Source organism: Plutella xylostella, chromosome 7, assembly GCF_932276165.1.
Source record: "Plutella xylostella chromosome 7, ilPluXylo3.1, whole genome shotgun sequence".
NCBI classification, from domain to species: Eukaryota; Metazoa; Arthropoda; class Insecta; order Lepidoptera; family Plutellidae; genus Plutella; species Plutella xylostella.
Window position 1 is genome coordinate 2,533,396 of NC_063987.1, and position 18,507 is coordinate 2,551,902.

The following is an 18,507-nucleotide window of genomic DNA, read 5'->3' on the forward strand; positions in this document are numbered from 1 at the left end:
GGCAGCTATGGAAGGAAACCAGCGGGTTTGTCATTTCCGCATTATTTTTATTCGTTCTGCAATTTTCTTTTCTAACTATTTTCTTATAAGTAAGTCAGGAAACTTGAGCTAGGGTCAGGCGCCGCCGCCGTCCATCCTATTGCACCTATTAATGGCGATTCGCGATAAAGTGACGTCGACATCTACGTCGGCGTCGATAACCAACCCGTGCAGCGGTAGCTTGACAGTAAACGACCGATAACTAATACTCAGTCACGACTGTAATCCATGAGGGGTGGTCAGAGGTGACTATACTGTGCAGGTTTCCACACGATGTTTTCCTTCACCCTAAAGCTCGTGGCATAATTGAACTTAATCAAATCTACTAACACAAAAGTCGTGAATAACAAAGGTTTTACTAAGCACTTACTTATATGGATAAAAGTCCAAAAATTTTATAAAGCTGAGTACAGACCGGCCCAACGAACGGCCAACGAACGCCCAACGATGGGTATTTATCATACATTATACAGGGCAGATTGCAGCAACGAAGGTCAACGATACCCGTTCGTTGGCGTTCGTTTGGCCGGTCTGTACGCAGCTTAAAACAATAGTTGATCAGAATAATTTAAAAGATAACTATCTCTTACCTTGACTAATATTTCGAGCGCCTCCACGTATGATTTTTCAGTCTCATATAGCTCGACCACGACGTGCGTTCTCGTGTCCTGTAAAAAAAGAAAACATTTATCACTATACTTTATATAGGTACACAACACACACACTGGGCTACAAAAATACACTCACGGGCAATGAAAATTTCCACTCAAAAAATGCCGACACCAAACAACCCCAATTTTATCAAACATCTACTTAATTACAAATTTGGAAAAAATATTACCGTTTTTAGTAGGTGCGATCCTAATGCACTGTTAAATGTTCCAGAAGGTGGTATTAAGCTAGACTTTTCCGTTTAGGAGTAATTTGGTGCTTTTCTCAACGGAACCTTTTCATTGCCCGTTAGTGTACGTCCTACACATTTTGAAGATGGAAAGGCCTACTATTTCACTGGACGATTACGGGCTTATGACAATGTCAATTATATTACTTTCAGGATGTTGCAGAAATAATATGGTAAGCCGAATTAAAAATAATGTTTTTCCATGCTTTCTATCCAGAATTTCATATTGCTTAAATAAATAAGGTTAAGTAATAACCGGCTAGGTCAAGAATTTTTGAATTTGAATGGATCATGACTACGAACACTGACGATCAAATCATCTAATCAGCTAAACTTAAGTCTGCATCCAAAACGGTCAATCAGTTTCTAAGCTACGGTAGGTACCACACAAGCCAACATCCACATAAAACGTTTTTAATCATACTAAAAAGAAAAATGGCTGTCCACTAGAGAATAGTTGACATTTATAGACTCGGTTTTCCACACCGAAATATGATGCTCTCCGCCGCTCTCTACGCCATGATAAATTTTACTTGTGGGAAATAAAAAGTCAAGTAGGTTGACTGTACATTTTTTTTCTTGTAGCTATAAACTGTGGTTTGGAACGCTGACTGTTGTGCCGAAGGTATACCGGGTTCGACTCTCGACTTACGAATTACGGTGTAATTCCAGCGAGCTTAATGACATAGCAAAAAATATAAAATCTAACTAAAACTGTAAATTATGAAAACGTGTAAATAACGATTTTGTGGAAGTTAAATTGTATAAATTTCTTATAAACTAACCTAAATAGTGGTGTTCGACTATAGTGCCTTAACACAATAATACCTACCCTCTATTCTAGAATAGAATAGAATACCTACCCTCAATGTTCATCGGTGTTCCGTATCAATAGTATATTAATTATTTTCTGATATTATTGCTTTTAAAATCAATTTTGATAAAGTAAATAAAACCCACCTTCAGTATCGAATCTCAAATCCAATACCAATAAGCATTATTTTCATTTCATTTCATTTCTCTCGGAGTAGTTTTTATTTGCTCTGCCCCTGCAATATCTTTTAATACGAAGTAAAACCTGATGTTATCTATAGAGCAAAAGTTATTTTTTTATTTTCATTCCAATAGTATAGGTAGTAAGTGAGGAAATAGATACTGGGATAGATGAAATTTGTACACATCATTTACGATGACCACACTACCCCGTATCTCGGTCTGTACGTGAATGCGTGCATAATACGAACGTTGTTTGTAAGTAAGTATCACCTTTTGTATAGAAAGCACGCACATTCCAACACACTGTGTTCGTTGAATCGAAAATCGAATCCTATGTCCAGCAGTGGATGATTATTGGCTGATGATGATGATGTTTGTTTTCGAGTGGGAGTTGGTTCGTCAATCTTTTCACCACGGTGACAAAGCCTAGTCTAGCACTAGTTTTTGTCCCCGACACAATAAGCTTGGTAAAATCGGTTTCGCAGCATTAGAACCAGAGCTTTCTTATGTGGCGTGATCAAGAACTGAGCTACCAGAGTAACAAGCAGCAATAACGATATAAACAAATACATAACATTTATTACACATCAATAAAGTGTTTGTAGCACGTGCCATGAAACCTATAGTATGTAATATATGACCTGTTTTACTACCAAGTTAAGGTGCAGTCATACTGAGGCTGTAAAAATTTTAAAGCTTTCACAATTCGTGATTCTGTTTCAGAAATAATAATTATGTTAGTTTTAAACGGGATACCAAAATAGACTCCATAAAAAAATCAATCAACTTCTAAGGACCTAATAACTCGTATTCTATTCATCACTGCCCTCCAGTGTTTTTGGAAATCTACTAATTTCGTTTTTTTTTCGGTAAGATGGGATTGTGTTTGTACACTTTGAAGTCTATCTACATCACGTCTACACGATATAAAAATCGTCATTATAGCCGGGATACCAAAAACAAGAAGTCTGATTATTATAATTTAGTTGACCTAAAATAATTAAAAAAATAATCATTAACCCCCTTATTCATAAAAAAGTTACTGGACGCTTTCTGCCGGACTGACGAGGGGTTAGCATCAAAGGAATTCACTCTACATGGACGCCGCCTTACCATACTGTAGGTATGACTTCTTTTAGTGCTGAAACTTAATGTTCCTTGACGCGCGATACGTAATAAAACTCTTCGTTTAGTAATCATTGTGTTTATGTTATGTTTTCAGGGTCATTGCAGGAATAGGTTTCATCTGCATTTACACAGAAGGAGCACAGATTAAATACATAAATACATCCAGTATGTATTTAGGGGTAAATACATACTGGTTGATTGTAAAGTCATAGGTACATCAAGCCGAAAAGGGCCTATTCAGCTCATTATTCTAAACAACTTTTTGAAAATTAAGCTTCTGCGTAAAAATTCGTCGTCACGTGATTACTGATTTATAAAATGGTAAAAAAACGTCATATTTTGTAGACTCTATAATTGTACTTATTCTTAATGCAATGGGATAGGAAGCTTTAATTTTTGTGTACACAAGTCAACTATTACTTGTGTCGTATTATACCGCGTCTCATCCTGTTTTCCAACCTCCAAACATCCCTAAGGAGTCCGCAACTCTCAATTTATCCGGCGAAAACTTCTTCTAACTCTCGAGGGTTACTCTATACTGAAGAAAACGAACGAACGAGTGGTTTCCTTCCACCGGCACGTTTGAAACAACGAGATAGAGTCGTGGCTCGCGCAGCAGCACTCTGAAACTTAATTTTCGTTATGTAGAGTAACCCCCGGTAGCGGTATCGATCGGTGATTCGGCTAAACAAGACGAGGCCATATAACCGTTGATAGCGCTGAAGGACTTATTCAAATCATGGCTGTGGGACATGGCTCTGTTGTTATGTTAACCGTTTCAGGGTCCATGGGAAACTGTTATCTTATACTGTTTTATAATTATACAGGGTGAGTCTTTGATAGGTGCACATCCGGAAGTATGTCACAGAGCTTTTCATTCTGAACAACTTTTGTTATGATGACCTTGGGATATTGCCGTAAAAAAATTGCACGTAAACAACCATTTTTTGTATGGGGAAGCAAAATTTCTTTTCGTTATGAAAGACTCACCCTGTATTATGTGTGCAGATATGCCAGCGGTCCGACACCCATATTACAGGCTCTGCCTAGTATGGGTCAGATGCCCGTATGTGAGATGTCCCCACACATATTTAATTCGAAAGTATTCCCTTCTTGTTTCAAGTGTCAGACCTTTTTAAACGGCTTAAGTTCCTATATCTAACTACTTATTGTGGCCACCTAAAAATATATCATTTGAGAAACTCTAACTAAGAATGAACTTAGTCCTTAGTAAAGACAAATCAGCCAGTCACAACGTGCCATGTCATACTCGTATTTAGCAGAAACCTACGTCTGTGAGTATTCAGGGGTCTTGGGGTCACTCTAGATTGCGTGAAACGAAGTTCCAGAGCACTGCTGCGCTAACCAAGATTCTGTCACAATGTTTTAAGCGAACCGTTTTGCATGATAGTTCTCGTTCGTTCGTTTTTTGCCAATATAGAGTAACACTACTGCTACTCATAGGCCGACTACTACTGAGGAGGGGATATTGAATGGGGTTTACTTAGACAAGGTACAAAAGTGTATAAGTTGCTACTTGCGAAGCTGACAGTACACGTTACAAATTTGCTTTACCTTGAAATCTGATTCCACACCAATTTACCAAATGCAGTGACTGTTGAACTATACTTCTATAGATTCATGTGATTTATTTACTACGATATGGTAAAAGAGTTCTAAATAGTATCGTGAGCCGAAAAGACTACACAAATTTGATCTTTCAGCATATAAAACAGTTTATGTACAAGAATATTTGCAAACTAGGTAAATTATATTACGAGCGACTACAATTTAACCCACAGACATATTTTAATATAATTATATATTTTTGCGTTATCTCTATCAATAAAACGCGCTTCTGGACGTTCGATAAAATTGTTCATTAATTATGTCTAAGCCCTTGATATTTCAAATCGATTTTTCCACCCCGAGTCAAGGGAAAACTGTCCTTACGCCACCGAGCTTGGGCTGAAAGCTGCGTGGAAACTTTTATTTGAATCGTGCGGGCTATTTCTGTTTTGCGTAGCAAATGATAAGTAGCTATCGACAGAAATAAAATGCGTAGTTCTTAATATTCGTCGGTTTGGACACCGGGCTGCGGTTCGTTCGTTAGTATCGAACAATTTGAACTTACACTGGGTAAAATGCTTACTGAAGCGCGATCATAGGATTCGATACTATTTTCTAAACTATACTAATGGAAAAAACAAATGTAACTTTTGGAACTAACAAATTTGACTTACATTTTGACAGTGACAGTTGACGATACGCAACGTAAACGGAGGTTTCGAATCTTATAATCGCTGCACTGTTACAGTTTTAAGTGATAATGCTCTTAGAGCAGAGATAACTTAACTGTGTATGTAAAATACTATTATGATCATATTATATTTTGTACAGAATATTACTAAAATGGCACTGCAAGCAAAAAGGGGATGACACTTTTAGAAATAGTGTTTTTTTTGCTAATTCACTGAAATTTTGTACTGTGTATTGTCTGAAATAAGCATTTTTATTCACTGTGCAGGGAAATGGGAAATTACCAAGTAACTTAAATAAAAGAGACAAGCAAATCATACGACAAAGCAAAAGTCCCTTTGTAGAGTTTTATTTAAACTTAAATAAAAAACATGAGTAGTTGAGTACCCAGAAGTTAATGGTAAAAGGATTTATTACAGGGATATTTTATTGTAATGTGTAACTTTGTTATTGTGTACTTATACAGAAGGTTTTTTACATGATTTTTTTTTCTTTTACCGAAGGCAAAAAAATAATCCTAATCCTAACTAATATCATAAATTCGAAAGTAACTGTGTCTGTCTGTCTGTTACGCTTTCACGCCAAAATTACTGAACGGATTTGAATGAAATTTGGTATACAGATGGTCTAGACACTGTGAAATAATATAGGCTACTTTTTATCCCGGAATTCTCATGGGAAAACTTTTTAAGGCGAAGCGAAGCTCGTTTAATATAAAATACAGTCGGACCCTCTGAAGAAAGTGTACAACCAAGAATTCTAGTAAATTATTCTAAACAAAAAAACTTCTTTTTGGTTTTGAAATTGTTAAAATCTTTAAGTACCTATTTAATTCGAATGAATGTTATATATATTATAAGAATTTCCTTGCAATGTTTATACATAGAATAACAAGTAGGTACAGTGGCACTTCTAAAACCATGCGATCATAAAACCTTGCCTTCACTGACGGAGATTTTCATCTAAGATTCATTGTTTATCTTGGCGTTACCTTAATCATAGTCGTTGGTTTTAATTACAACAAAACATCGTGAGACAAAGCTTAAGTATCTTCCATTCAGAAGCACGTAAAACAAAAGACATCCAGTCAAAGGAATTGAGTTCTTAACTACTTAGCACTGTATGTGACAAGTTGTCTTCAGCAAGGGTTTGCGTTTCCAGAGCTTTAAGGGTCAATTTATAAAAAAATAGCGCAGAGCTAAAGCGTAAATTCTAAATTATAAAATAAATAACTTACACAGACTTATTATGACGTGTAACCCTAAAAACGAATTGAAACTGGTATTGTAAAATATTAGATTATTACCTATTTTAATTAATCAAGATCATAAATATATTTTTTTAGTAAACGTACTGAATCTATATTTCTAGATTCACAGTATTCACACCTTAAATTAATTTTTCAGTCGTTAATTCGAGTTTAAAACGAAATATTCAGTCACTAAGATATTACGTACATTTTAGAAGCTTTAGGAGGTGTCAAGATAACTCGGAATCTGCAAACAGATCACTGTTGGGCTTAGATGTAGCGGGATAGCGGCCGAAATAAATGACAGTTATAATGGTAAACATTTCAAAAAACTAAAGCTGCTATAAATCGAAAACCATTTCGAGATTTAGCTCTAAAGGCAACTAAAAAAAATATTTTTGTATTTTTTGGATGTACCTATCATTTTCGAGAAATTCATAAAATAGTAAAAAAGTGCTGATGACGTCATGCATCAGGTGCGATGCATTTTGATGATCAAAGCCTATAGATTTAAAAACAAAGTAACTGTCACTTTCATTTTTTATTGACGTTGACTTTTTATCGTGATGTTGTTGTTTATTTGGGTCATTTTCATAAATTCTGTTCTGACACTTTCTGACTATTTTTTTATTTATCATATAAAAAGGTTACGTATTAAGAGATGACCTCTATATAATATGTCCCAGAGCATGCCACCGCCTACACAGCTGAAAAAATGCTTCTGAAAAATGCTTCTGCTTATTTTTTTACATGTTAAGTACTTTGTATCATCAGAAATATCAATGCCTATTTCTATTCTTGGCAACATACTACCGAAACTGGCGTCTCTGTCCTAGTGCAACAAAAACAGAAGTCTGCTGCTTCCATCTCTGCAATAAGCAAGCCGATAGAGAGCTTAAGGTGAGTTTCCAAGAAACCATCTTGCGACACAATTTCTACCCTAAGTACCTGGGGGTAACCCTGGATAGAAGTCTCACCTACAAACATCACCTAGAGAAGTTGGCAGGGAAACTAAAGAGCAGGAATAACATCATCCAAAAACTAACAGGCACGACATGGGGTGCATACCTCTGGCATAAGTGGGGGTGGAGCGAGTCAGCAGCTTGCGAATGCGGACACCCACAACAGACCATAGACCACATCGTCTTCGAGTGTCCCATCACAAAATATGCCTGCCGATGACTTTACCAACCTCACCAGCAGCGCTACTGCATATTTAAATAATTGTAGTTTTTAGTGACATGTATAAATCCTTATTTTAATACTATTTTATGTAACCAGTGAAGCCATACGATAAATAAATAAATAATTCTTGTTTTGTATGGAACTTGTACTGTGCGTGACTAGAACAGTAAATTCCGCCAATATCAATGTCATTTGAAAATGACCCATTTGTTGGTTGACATGTAAACAAAGTTTAAATGTCACTTGTCAGTGTCATTTATGTTTTTTTTTGAGACTAAGGCAAAAGACAAAATTAAAAATTGAGCCTAATATGTGACGTCAATTCCGGTTTTAAAATAATTAACTTTAAAGTTAAAATCAACATGCAAAAATTAATGTATATACAAAATAAAAAATACGGGTCCTCTAATTTTTAATAAACTTTCCGAATAGCTAATAAAAATATAGGGTAAAGAAAATGAAATGTTGTCCATTGCCACCAACTTATCTGTTCCGGTGACAGCTCATATAAATGTATAATATTTCTTAATTCTATAAGATTTTAAGTTTGCTCGTATTGTTATTTCGCTCTTGCGGTGTTAATAAACCCATATAATCTTTTTACAATATACAATTCATTAGTAAGTAATGAGATATGGATCAATTTAGTTCGCTCTCACCGGAACAGATAAGTTTGTCGCACTGTAGGTATGTTTTATATTCATTTTGCACATGAGCATGATAAGAAAAAATGTGTCAGCAAAATTGGGTCGCACTTAACCAAGGAAAATGATCTTTGCCTACTACTCTAGGAGGCAGGCGGGTAGATATTTCATATTAAAACTGAGCTAACAGATTCATTAATTTTGGTGACGTTATTTTATCAAAAAAGCCTTTACGACTTTATGAATATTCATATCCTGAAAACCACACACGTGCTTAAATTATGCAAATGAAGGAATATAAATTAGGCAATGACTATACCTACTTACTCCTATTTATATTGTATACATAATAACTATATATTTTAGACGATGATCACTATACCATACCAAAATAACAAAGACATTAATTTCTGGTAAGTAGGTATTTCCATTTCGGATATTGTCGCGTTTATGACAGACTAGCATAGTTTAATAGTTTCCCAAAAACAATAGCACAAATTCATTAAATGTATGGGCGATCAGTCGTGTCATTGCGTCCCTAGGGATGAAACGGTTCTGCGTAATTGCAATATACGGTTGCTGAACAAATATTTGCGGTCATTCAATAGTGCTGTGCGTCTCTATTGATTCATTTAGGAATAAAAGTTTGTTGTATTATCAGGTCATAATTATAGTTAAAGTCGTAGTTAGGAGTCGATAACGGATTTATTCATGTCATTCACATCTTCTCAGTGAAGTTTGAAGGCTGCAAGTTTAAATCCTGGCATAATTATGTACTTACCAATAAATTCTTAAGAAATAAGTAATTTAAAAAAGTACATTATACTTATTCCACTTGCTCCAACGGTGAGGGAAAACATCGTGAGGAGATCTGCACATCTTGATTTAGCGCATAATTTTCGCACATAATTTTCCTTGTGCATTTTCCCGGTCTTACCTGCATATTAGTAATAGTGGGCGGCAGTGACGAGGCATCGTCCAGGGTGCTTCGGCTGCTGCGGCTGCCGCGGTCGGAGCTCTCATCATCAGAGTCAGAGGCGTGGAACGAAGAGTTCACTGACCCCGGGCTGGGGTCGCTCAGACGCAACTTGAGGCAATCGCGACGCATTGTTGCGATTTTAGTTGGAGACAGGACGCATTTTGAAACTTAACTTTTTACTATTCTTTGGTCGGGTTTTCTTCGGTATGGTCACATAGGTAACTAAGTCATATTTAAGGTCTTTGGTATTTTAAATATATCACACAGGTTATTGTTTGGATTGAATTTTAAGAGGTTATCGTACTGTAAATGTTTATCAGTGTTATAGTAGAGGTACAGTTTGGGTATTAGTATGTAAATCCAATGTTTCAACATGGCGTTTTTTACGGGGCGGTGTTTTTTAAATAAAATCGGGAACAGAAAATACAAATTCAATTTGGCTTAAGCCTTTTGTTCAATTGAAATTCTTATTTATTTTGTGGGTGACAATGGATTTTATTTATTTAAGTACACTTTACAACTCATTCATCTACGAATATTTACCTCTGTTTTTAATTGTCAGCAGAATTGATGTTTTCTTTTTTATTGTGTTTCTAGGCCTACACTCACTAATACAATTCAATGATTTCGAAACACGTATTTCATAATACAATAGGGATTTTTCCACAGTCAAAAGTACTTGAGCTCATCAAATAAAGCCGGTTACACAAGTGTCTAACAATGGCAAGGCCACGTCTACACGAGCCCTTACAAACTAGTCTGTATTAGGTTTCAGGTACTTTACGTGTATACTCTATAATGTACGCTCTGTACACCCTTATTGTTCTGCTATAGTACAATTGACTCTATAAATGTGTATATACACTTTTATATAAAAAAAATATACCTACAGTACTTATAAAAAATAAATAAGTAGGTACTTACGTCAAATCTTAATATCAAAGTTTTTGGGACCGAAGGATCTTTATCTTCACTTTGTTATCTATGTTCTATGTAACCTTTTATTTAATATTAGGTACTTATTTATTACACATTTTTACGCACTTATATGAAATTTAGTACTTTTTAAATAGCATATTGTTAGATATTATGAGTGCCAGAGAAACACATAAGTTAGCTCTTCACTGTACTGTGAAATGTGTAGGGATGTTTCCTTCGCTTAACTCATAAACTTTATTCACAGTCAGTTCTGGATGAAAGTTTAAATGAAAAGTTACCGCTTTCCTTTTACATGAAAAGGAAAGTTATCGTTTCTGGGAAATGTTATCTATCTAAGGGTGGATTCGTCCAAACATCACGTTACACGAGAATAACTATACCGGAATTAAAATTATACGCGAGTAAATATCTAGGATAAGTACATTTGCATTCTACCAAGTTATACCATGATTAAATTGAATGAACGAGGAACGAAACTGTAATGCAACTAAAATAAAAATAGCTGCGTTTCAAAGCATGCAATAGAAATGACATGCCAACTTAGTTTGAATGGATTATAAAAGTATGAAATTGTTTATGTTTTAATATTTTATTCGCTGTTGTTATTCTGAGACTTTGCCTTTTAACGTACTTTTGTTTATGTTTTGACAGATGTGTTTATATGTCATTATGACGGTTTTCTAATCAGCTGATGTGCTGCCGCCATTACAAAATTACTCTCGGATAAGCTCGTTACACGGTCAATTTTGGCGGTATAACATTTTATTCTTGGGATAAGCTAGTTATCTTGGTTTCAGGTTTGGTAGAATGCAAAATCTGCTTACTCGCGAGTAACTGGTACTTTACTCGTGAGTAAAAAGTTACTCGACGTTGGCCGAATCCGCCCTAAGTAAGTTAAATAAACTGCAAGGGTACAGTTCGTTCAATTTAGCTGCACGAAATCAAATTCATGGCTCTCGCGGGTCTCATCTGACTTTTTAAATAATTTGACATATTTTCTATGAAAAACTCATTCAAATAATTCTTTAAAAAAATATAGTTCTCGTTCTCGCATTGTTATAGTCCCAACAATTTAAAGCGGTTCAATTCAACGTTTAAAGTGAACAAAATTTACAGCAGCACAGAATAGAGCGGATGGTTTCATCAGTATATTTCTTGGGGTCCTGTCAGATACAAGGCTGGCAAAAATAGGGTAAACCGTTACTGAAGAGGGTTAATTGAAACGCTTCAGGAAAGAAAACGATGCGGATTTTTCTGGGAAAAATAAATAATGGTGGCTAGATAGACTGTGATCTGTAATGAAACTTTTGATTTTCGGATACGAATTATGGCTAGCTAGATTTTTATTTACTAAAGAACCTTACCAAAAAATTTAAGACAAGTCCTACAGAGGTTTAGTGGTGTTACATATCTTTTTAATGTGTAATATCTATAGAGCTTCCACTATGTTATTGTATTTATGGCGTTTCCTTATGTCTGGTAAGTAAAGTGGATTTTCCTTTGCAGTCGTCAAATATGTAATGGACAGAGTATAGTTTACCTTGTAGTTTCTATGAAAGGTCCTAGAGTTTCCAGATCTAAGTAGGATGGTTTTTTATTAGTGATGAAAGTAATTTTCCAGTCAAAATTCCCAATTTATTCCTAATCTGTTTCCTCAACTTCGGTTGAATGTTTTTCCTTTACTGGAAACGTGCTTCGAATTTACTGGATACCTTTTTAAATGAAAATGTCTGCTCAATGAGCTTTCAACTCAATGGCCATTAGAATAGAATACATAATGAAATGGCCTTCCAAACAACTTGAATAGCTGAACATAAAGGTGACAACTCTTTAACTTTAATTGTTACTTTTTGTGATAAATTAGAACGATTAAATTAATTTGTTCAAATTTTTCAGACTCAAAACATTAGCCACTGTAAACTACGTATACCTAATCTAAGAATTTAAAATAAATAAAAAACCCTCTTTGTACCTACATTGTAACATCCAGAAAAGAACTTGGTATTAAATTAGAAACTTATTTAAAAACTTACGTTCACCCGTTGTGTAAACATTTAAAAGTAAAACTAAAAAAAGCACCATTCTGTAAAAGTGCCTATACAGCAGTAGGTGACCTTAGGTGACCTACTTTGTATTACCTGAACCATTTACAGAATTAACCCTCATACAATATGGATACGTTTCAACAACCTTTCCTTTTTGGGGTTAAAACAATGTAAGGGCTTGACTGACATTTACGATGATATTAATGATTAATGTAAAAAATTCATGTGATATATTTTTACCATAGAGGCATAACATTTTTGTCAAATCAACAAATTTTGAGAAAGATAAACATTCTATTGTCTACAAATAAAAACGATTCAGGCATTTTGTTTTTTTTTTAATATTAACATTAGTGTTTCTTGGTGAAAACGTGTACTTTTATACGTTTATAGACTATTCTCTGCGAGGGAGTATCTATGTACCTGCCGCTGGCTTTCTCGAATGGACCACTTATAATATAAAGTTATTTTGATGTGTTTTCGTCCTTTCCTCATTACCTACGTTCCATTTTTTTTTCCATTCATTACGACATGTCTTTTTATCTCCATAGGTATAAATAAGCAGGTCTGTACATTACAAAGCTATTCATATTTATAAGAACAGGAAATTACGCCTATAATTATTATTATTATTCATGTGATGTCATTATTTCTATGTGTCCACGAAAATCAACATCTTGATCCACTCATCTTAAATCCTTTGATCTAATAATTACGGTGCTTTTATTCAGAAACATGCGTATATTTAAAATTATAATGATGGTAACATTCTCCCCATAAGGAAGAAAATCAGAAAGGAGCCTACCAAGTGACGTAACAAGTGATATACAGTGCGACAAACTTATCTGTTCCGGTGACAGCTCACATAAATGTCTAATATTTCTTAATTCTAAAAGATTTTCAGTTTGCTCGTATTGTTAATTTGCTCTTGCGGTGTTAATATACCCATTTAATCTTTTACAATATACATTTCATTACTTAGTAATGAGATATGGATCAATTTAGTTCGCTCTCACCGGAACAGATAAGTTTGTCGCACTGTACTTACCAGTTATCGGTAGGTAGAGCTGTGGAAACTGGCAGTAAGACTACACGGATAACCTACGTAAATCAATTTACTGCGACCTGTCGTTTTCACCTTTCTAACCTGTCCTTTCGTACCCCATTACCTTACCCTTCGAACTCTCCCTACGGCGGATAATGGCCCGTACTGTACACTTATTTCACACACGCACTCACGCCTTGTACTAATGTACTCCCTTGCGGGGTAGGCAGAGGTGCATTGCTGCACCCACTTTTCGCCAGGGTGTTATGTTAGTCCCAATGTAATAGGGGGCGGGCCTATTGCCATTTTACGGGCACATCCAAGACCCGAGAACAAATGTCTGTGTTTAAACAAATATCTGCCCCAGCCGGGAATCGAACCCGGGACCATCGGCTCAGTAGACAGGGTCACTAACCACTACGCCATTCGGTCGTCACTTATTTCACATTCTATCTTTCTCTTTGTATGTACCTACACATAAACTCTTATTGCGTTAGTACAGGCATTCTCATAATACGTACGCGCACTTCTAACGCGAAAAAGAGGGGTGATACAATTAAGTATAATGTGTGTGTCTGTCTGTGTTTGTATCTCTTATGGATTGGAACTCCGACCGAGTTAATTAGTTTGATGTGATATATTTACAAGTAGGTTACACTGGATCTTGCACCGTCAACATCCAAGTGTTAGGGGTTGAATTTCAGGTGTTTTTCTACAGTGTGTTCTCCCACTTTAATTCAACATGTAGATAAACTCAAATCAATAACATACCTATATTAACTAAGCTATGTAGCTACATAATTAATTAGAATTCAGACTAATTCAATGTACATACCTTCCTACTCCTATGTCGGTTTGCTTTGTACTAAAATATACTAAAGTATACTTAATAGTAATATTTCTAAGTATGTACTTAGGTACCTATATTAGATACCTAAGAACTACTAGAATGCAGCCATGAAGAAAGGTTATGTTTAATCAAATGAGTAATGAGAAAACAAGCTTATAGTGGCTGCAATGTAATAAAATGCAGTAAACAAAACGCAGAAATGCGCGAAAATTCAAAAGTTTAAAGTGGCTGCAGCGAACTTTATTTCTTAATCCAACATCATTCCACCAAACAAATAAGTCTGACTGAAACTTACGACGCCACTGAGAGAAGCAGATATTCATGAATGAAAAGGAATTAGGTAATAAGAAAAGCAATCCAAATCGTGAAATTCTCAGAAAAGGCAAATCCAATTTACTTTATTCACCGTCGCGGCGAATTCTTGGGGAAAAAATGGAGAATCATTAAAGAAACAGATTAATCAGCACGCATACACAAATCATTTTTATCATTCTCTAAACACGCAATTTTCTATACCGAAACACCGCCATACCCAATCTGTACCGTAAACGTAAAACACATATAAAATACTATTTTTGTATCGTTATTTGTAAACCGCACGATCGCACTTTTTGAACGCTGTCAATCCTCGATTCGAACACTAATTAACGACTCGCACAAAAGCATTCATAATTTTGAATTTTCAAATTCGGAACACAGCAAGCGATTCGTGAAGAATTAGTTTTTATTTTTCTGTTTTGGTGAAAAGCGCGGGTTCAGTTCAGAATCGTCGCGACGCCCACCATCGACGGTGGCGCCCCGCGCGGCACTGGTTCGTTCTGAAACTCTGTAGTTACAGGAGCGACGCGCCAACTTGCGTATTCACCCTCTTTGGACTCTCCGCCCAGCGAATACAGTCCAAACTCCTTGTTCTATTGGAAAGCCATTACGTGAACTAGATGTGTAGGTATGTTGATCGCCTTTTGTCTTAGGACGAGATACCTGTTCCGTTGATATCAAGTGGATCCTGTGTCATTAGGGAAGCGGTTTGTAGGAACGACTAATTATAATTACAGTTTGAAGGATTATTGCATACTGGACGCGGCTGGTATTCGTTTGACTGAAACGTCTAGTCTATTTCAATAGCAGTAAAGTTAGAGTGATATAAAGTAACATGTTAGTCGCTTAAGGTATTCGGATTTAATGGCGTACTTAAAACGCTTAAGGAACAGAAACCTTTTTATTTTCGAGTATGTTTTGTGTGTTCATAATGGTACCTACGTACATTTTATACGTATATTTGATACGCACTCTCCAGACGACTCTGGGAACGTGACTGTTGCCGTCGCACGTGCTGATTGCAAATTTGCAAAATCTGGAGACACTTATGTAGCATTGAGTGGTCTTATTATTCCGTAATAAATGTACCATTACCCTATATACCTACAGTTGAGGGTTCCAAATAAGTACTAAAAGGTATTACAATATTTTTTGAACTAGGTAATTTAATATTTTTTTCTGAATATTAAAAATAAATCAGCCATTTTTAAGACTATTATTTGCCAAACTTTTGAGCCTTAGGGCAACTTGCACCAAAATATTACATCAATCCATATAAATTTTTGGCCTGAATCGAGATTTAACTCTAAATCTAGATTTTAGATTTTGGTGCAAGTCGCTATTAGTGTCAAGTACTTATATAAAGTTTATTTATGTATGAATTATAATAATGTCATTGATAGAACCTAAATATCTCGACATTGTATCCAATAATTATGTTTCTAATAACGTATGTCCTCGATAATCCCCGTTTATTATAAATAACATTTGACCCACTTGCTTGCTCTACGGACAAGAAATCACAACATTATATTGACGGGTGTATGTAGAATAGAGCCAAGTAAATAAAACAATACTCAGTGATATTGTCCATCGATAATTCTATTATAATATTATGTGTGGGGGTGTACCTATGTGCCTTTCGCGATTGGAACCTTAGTGCATATCCCCAAGGTCTAAACGGCCTATGCGCTGTTCTGACTGAACCTAATTTACACGTTAAGAATAAGAGATATGAAAATTGGTACAAAACAAACACGCTAAGAATTGAATGAATGAATTCCACATACAAATAAAAAATATATAATATAAGATTTAAAAGAGCATATTATTTCCTTTTTTAGTTGGTAATATTCTGATGCGCTGTTGAATGTACTTCAATATTGCAGAGTAACTAATTTGGTGCTTGTCACAAACTTTTTCATTGTTCATGAGTGTATGCTTTATACGAATATAAATAAAGTACGATGTACGCAGTGCCACAAACTTATCTGTTCCGGTGAACAAAAATGTATAATATTTCTTCATTCTATAAGATTTTATGTTTGCTCGTATTGGTAATTCGCTCTTGCAGTGTTAATAAACCCATCTAATCTTTAATAATATACAATTCATTAGTAAGTAATGAGATATGGATCAGTTTAGTTCGCTTTCACCGGAACAGATACGTTTGTCGCACTGTACAATTTTAAATGTAGTAACTCACAGTTGCCAATGAGGAAGCAATCAATCATGCACCCCTTACAAGCAATTAAGTTTCGAAGCTTTCTGTATCATTTATCTTTTCAGTGGACTCGGGGTAAGACTGATTTTGAAGTTGATTTAATATTTCACAAGATATTATTTTAGGTAAGATTATAAGTATTCTGTTAATAGCATTCAATTGAAATACATTTACAGATTCTTAAATAAATAGAATAGAATAGAATACTCTTTATTTTGCACCATTAAAGATAACATTACAATTTCACAACTTATATATAAAATAGTACAAAAGAGGCGGTCTTATTGCTTAAATCAATCTGTACCAGGCAACATTCGGATGGAAGAGACAATTCTAACATAATATAAAATAATAGTTAGAATTTATGAAAATTGAATGCTTTTTTTTGCAAAATCAAACTTTTTAACGTGAAAATCTTGGTGACATAATTTAGGTATATAATGTATTTTATAAGGATGTTTTTAATATCACAGCAGCACAGGTGAGAGCGCCGTAGATATTTCACAATCACATTAGATACTACTTAATAATGATGACACTTTGTTCTTTCTTGAATTGTTGGTATCATGCATCAGAGCGGTCACCATACCTTACGAAAAACGGAATGCTTCTCTTGAACGACTCTATCATATTGCAGTAAATATTTTTTATTGCATTAGGTAAACTTACCGATTGCATGACAGCTCTCATTCGTTTGTTTTTTTGTCAAATTAGAGTAACTCTCTAGGCCAATTCTACAGGGTGTTGCAAAATTGGTATACTAAGCCGAAACCTACATGTGCAGCATGGTATATCTAAGCCCAAAACTGAAATCAGAATTTGGAAATTCGCGTTTTCGCGTGAAATATTTTCCCATAGTAAAAGTCACGTGACCAACAAAGTTTCTCATGGAAAATGAAATTTTTTTTTCGCGAATTTTCAAATTCTGATTTCAGTTTCGGGCTTAGATATACCTCATTCTATTACTTACAGTAGGTATTTCAAGCTACTTTCGGTTCGACACACATTTACGAAACATGCCGCGTGATATATGTATGTGCTATATTTTAATTAAAAGCAGCTACTCAAATACTACTTATATTTTTTAAATATGCCTTCTGAATGAAATAAATATTAAGGCTCTGTTTCACAATGTCTGGTACCTGTGAGATAAAATACATGCTGTCACTCTCTGTTATTATTATTTTGACAGTGACAACATGTATTTTATCTCACAGGTAGCCACTAACCAGACATTGTGAAACAGGGCCTGAGTATTAAGTAATAAGATTAATTAAAAGCTAAGTCCATCTATGTATAAACTACAAACCATGCTGCACATGTAGGTTCCGGCTTAGTATACCCTTTTTGCAACACCCTGTATAAAGAAATCTTCACAATGTTAAAAACGCCCGTACAGCCTTAAATATTTGGAATAACGCTTTCATTATTAAATTAACGTATAGCGCGTTGTTTTGCCACAACAACATTATTTAAATTGCTTGCGACCTATTTTCCGTCAAGGTAACGGAGACTCCATGTCGATGTCTGAAATAATGGATTATTGGATCAGTTTTAGAAAACTGTGGCATTTCATTCTACAAAGAAAGTTAAACAGTTGACATTTCAATCATTCATTAGCTGAGCCATTTGAAATCTATACTATTTTAGAAGCCTTAATAGTCAGCGATTTCTTTCAGGGAACAAAATTGCTTACTATTGATATG

At 35.1% G+C, this 18,507-nt stretch overlaps 1 protein-coding gene across 3 annotated transcripts in view; it reads right to left on the reverse strand.

Annotated features, from left to right (window-relative positions):
• LOC105381482 (rho guanine nucleotide exchange factor 17) overlaps positions 1-18,507 on the reverse strand; it is an 84,167-nt gene that overhangs the window by 19,114 nt on the left and 46,546 nt on the right. For all 3 annotated transcript variants that reach the window (XM_048621953.1, XM_038106782.2, XM_048621952.1), the window contains exon 4: positions 630-707. In XM_048621953.1, coding sequence (XP_048477910.1) covers positions 630-707 — 78 coding nt within the window. The remainder of the gene's footprint in view (positions 1-629; positions 708-18,507) is intronic.